The sequence below is a fragment of the Pteropus medius genome, unplaced genomic scaffold (assembly GCF_902729225.1).
Source record: "Pteropus medius unplaced genomic scaffold, Ma_sr-lr_union100, whole genome shotgun sequence".
NCBI classification, from domain to species: Eukaryota; Metazoa; Chordata; class Mammalia; order Chiroptera; family Pteropodidae; genus Pteropus; species Pteropus medius.
The window spans coordinates 1-1864 of record NW_024351700.1 but is presented as its reverse complement, the minus strand read 5'-3'; the positions used below and the strand labels follow the sequence as shown (position 1 = coordinate 1864).

General features: G+C 60.4%; 1 protein-coding gene across 1 annotated transcript; it reads left to right on the top strand.

Annotated features, from left to right (window-relative positions):
* The first annotated feature begins 381 nt into the window (after positions 1 to 381).
* On the top strand, positions 382 to 1842 carry LOC120587406 (mucosal addressin cell adhesion molecule 1-like). The gene is made up of 2 exons (XM_039844140.1): positions 382 to 815; positions 1487 to 1842. Exons 1-2 carry the CDS (start codon positions 392 to 394, stop codon positions 1663 to 1665), a joined length of 603 nt encoding a protein of 200 aa, XP_039700074.1. The 5' UTR covers positions 382 to 391; the 3' UTR covers positions 1666 to 1842.
* The last annotated feature ends 22 nt before the right edge of the window (positions 1843 to 1864 follow it).

Below are 1864 nucleotides of genomic sequence, written 5' to 3'. Positions count from 1 at the left end.
AGTAGACGCTCGCCGAGCGGCGAACGACAGAACAGTTAATGGGGGCCCGCGCGCAGTAGGTGCTCAGTGTGTCAGATGCACCCTCCCCTCTGTCCACCTCCCAGACCCATGTAGCAAAGTCCAGTGCTCACTGATCCCTCACACTCTGGGAGCCTGGCCTGTGTGACCCTGGGGGAGGCTCTCGCCCCTTCCAGTTGGGAGGAGGAAGACATGGTGATCCGGACGCTCCCTCAGGGTTGGGGGGCCGCTTCAATCCACCGATATATACTGCAACCACCCAAGCGGCCCCAGGCTTGGAGCAGTTCCGGTCCAACCCTGTGGTCTGGATGGAGAGACTGAGGTCGGGGCGGGGGGCCTGTAGTGGCAGGGAGATGGATGGGGAGACAGAGGCATGAGGCGCCACAGGGTATCGGGGAGAAAAGCGGGTACCTTCTTTTCAGTCCTGCACAGCCTGACGTCCCAGGAGCCCCCTGTCACTACCTCCCCGGAAGCCAGCCTGCAACAGGGCTCCAGCCACAGCCCCAGGAGTCCTGACCCCAAGCCCGGGAACAGCTCCATCGTGCCCTGCCACCCCGAGATCCGCCAGTCGCCGGCGCCAGCGGGTCTGGAGCTGCTGTGCGAGGCGGACTGTGGCCCAGGCGTGGCTGTGCGCTGGACCCGGGCCCCCGGCCATCTGGAGGCCTATGAGAGGCGGGAGACCGGGGCCCGAGCTCAGCTGAGCGTGCCGTGGGCCGGATGCCACCCTGAGGGCTGGTTCCAGTGCCGCCTGGACCCAGGGGGGCAGACAGCCAGTCTGTACCTAGTCCCAGAAGTCTGTGAGTTTGGGTGGAGTCGGTGCTGGGGAGGCTGGGAGGGAGGCGAGCCTTGCATCAAGACCTCAGACATGGAGGTGCCCTGCCCAGACTTTCCCAACCGTCCAGGGGGCTTCTCCCTCACCGCGAGAGTACAATCGCCTGGCATGGCGATGACTGTAAATATCAAGGACCACGCAGGGTTCACGGCAGTGTGTAAATTGAACGTTAGAGGCTACAGCAGCCTGGGAAATAGAAGTAGGGTACAGCCACTTAAGTCACTTCGAGTTTTCCAGCAGCCACACAGAAAAAGAGTAAAAATAAGTTAGATGACATATTTCACGGAACCAGTGTATTGCAAACAGCATCATTTCTACACGCAATGTGTAAAAAGGTACGAACGAGACACTGACGGCCCCTCTCCACCCCAAGGAGCTGCATTTCCAGCGCAGACGTGGCGGGTGGCCGCCTCTGGACAGCCCCCTACTAACGATAAGGTCCCAAGTACTTTCCGAAAGACTAAAGTCCTGGGGACATTCCAGGGGTCTTGCACATTTCAAAGACATTCTAAGCGGTGAAGTCCCATGTAACATTTGGGGGAACTCAGTAAATCTGGACACCCCTAGCAGCCTCTGCTGGGCTTCTCCCCACAACCTGCAAAGAGGTGTTCAGGCTCCTGACACGTTTCTCTCCAGGCGGCCCCCCAACGTCCGAAGCCCTGTGGACCGGCAGCTTGGTGCTGGCACTGCTCCTTCTGGTATTCCTCACCTACCATCTGTGGAAACGCTGCCGGCCTGCAGGCTGCCGGCCAGCTCCTCAGCCCCCCTGCTCTGCCTGCCCCGGACTGAGAGAGACTGGCGGTGGCTCCTCCTGAAGTGGCCTGCCTTTCCTTCCACTCAGTTTGCAGGGCTCTGGACAGCGTGAGAGCTGATCACGGTCCCTTCACACTGTTAGCCAAGCACATCCAGGCTCTCCAGCCAGCTGGGATTTTCCTCCGTGGGGACTCTGGGGAGCCACCCCCAGCTGGAGAATAAAGAGCATCTGGCCTGACCTCAGTGGTTCCTTTCGTGATC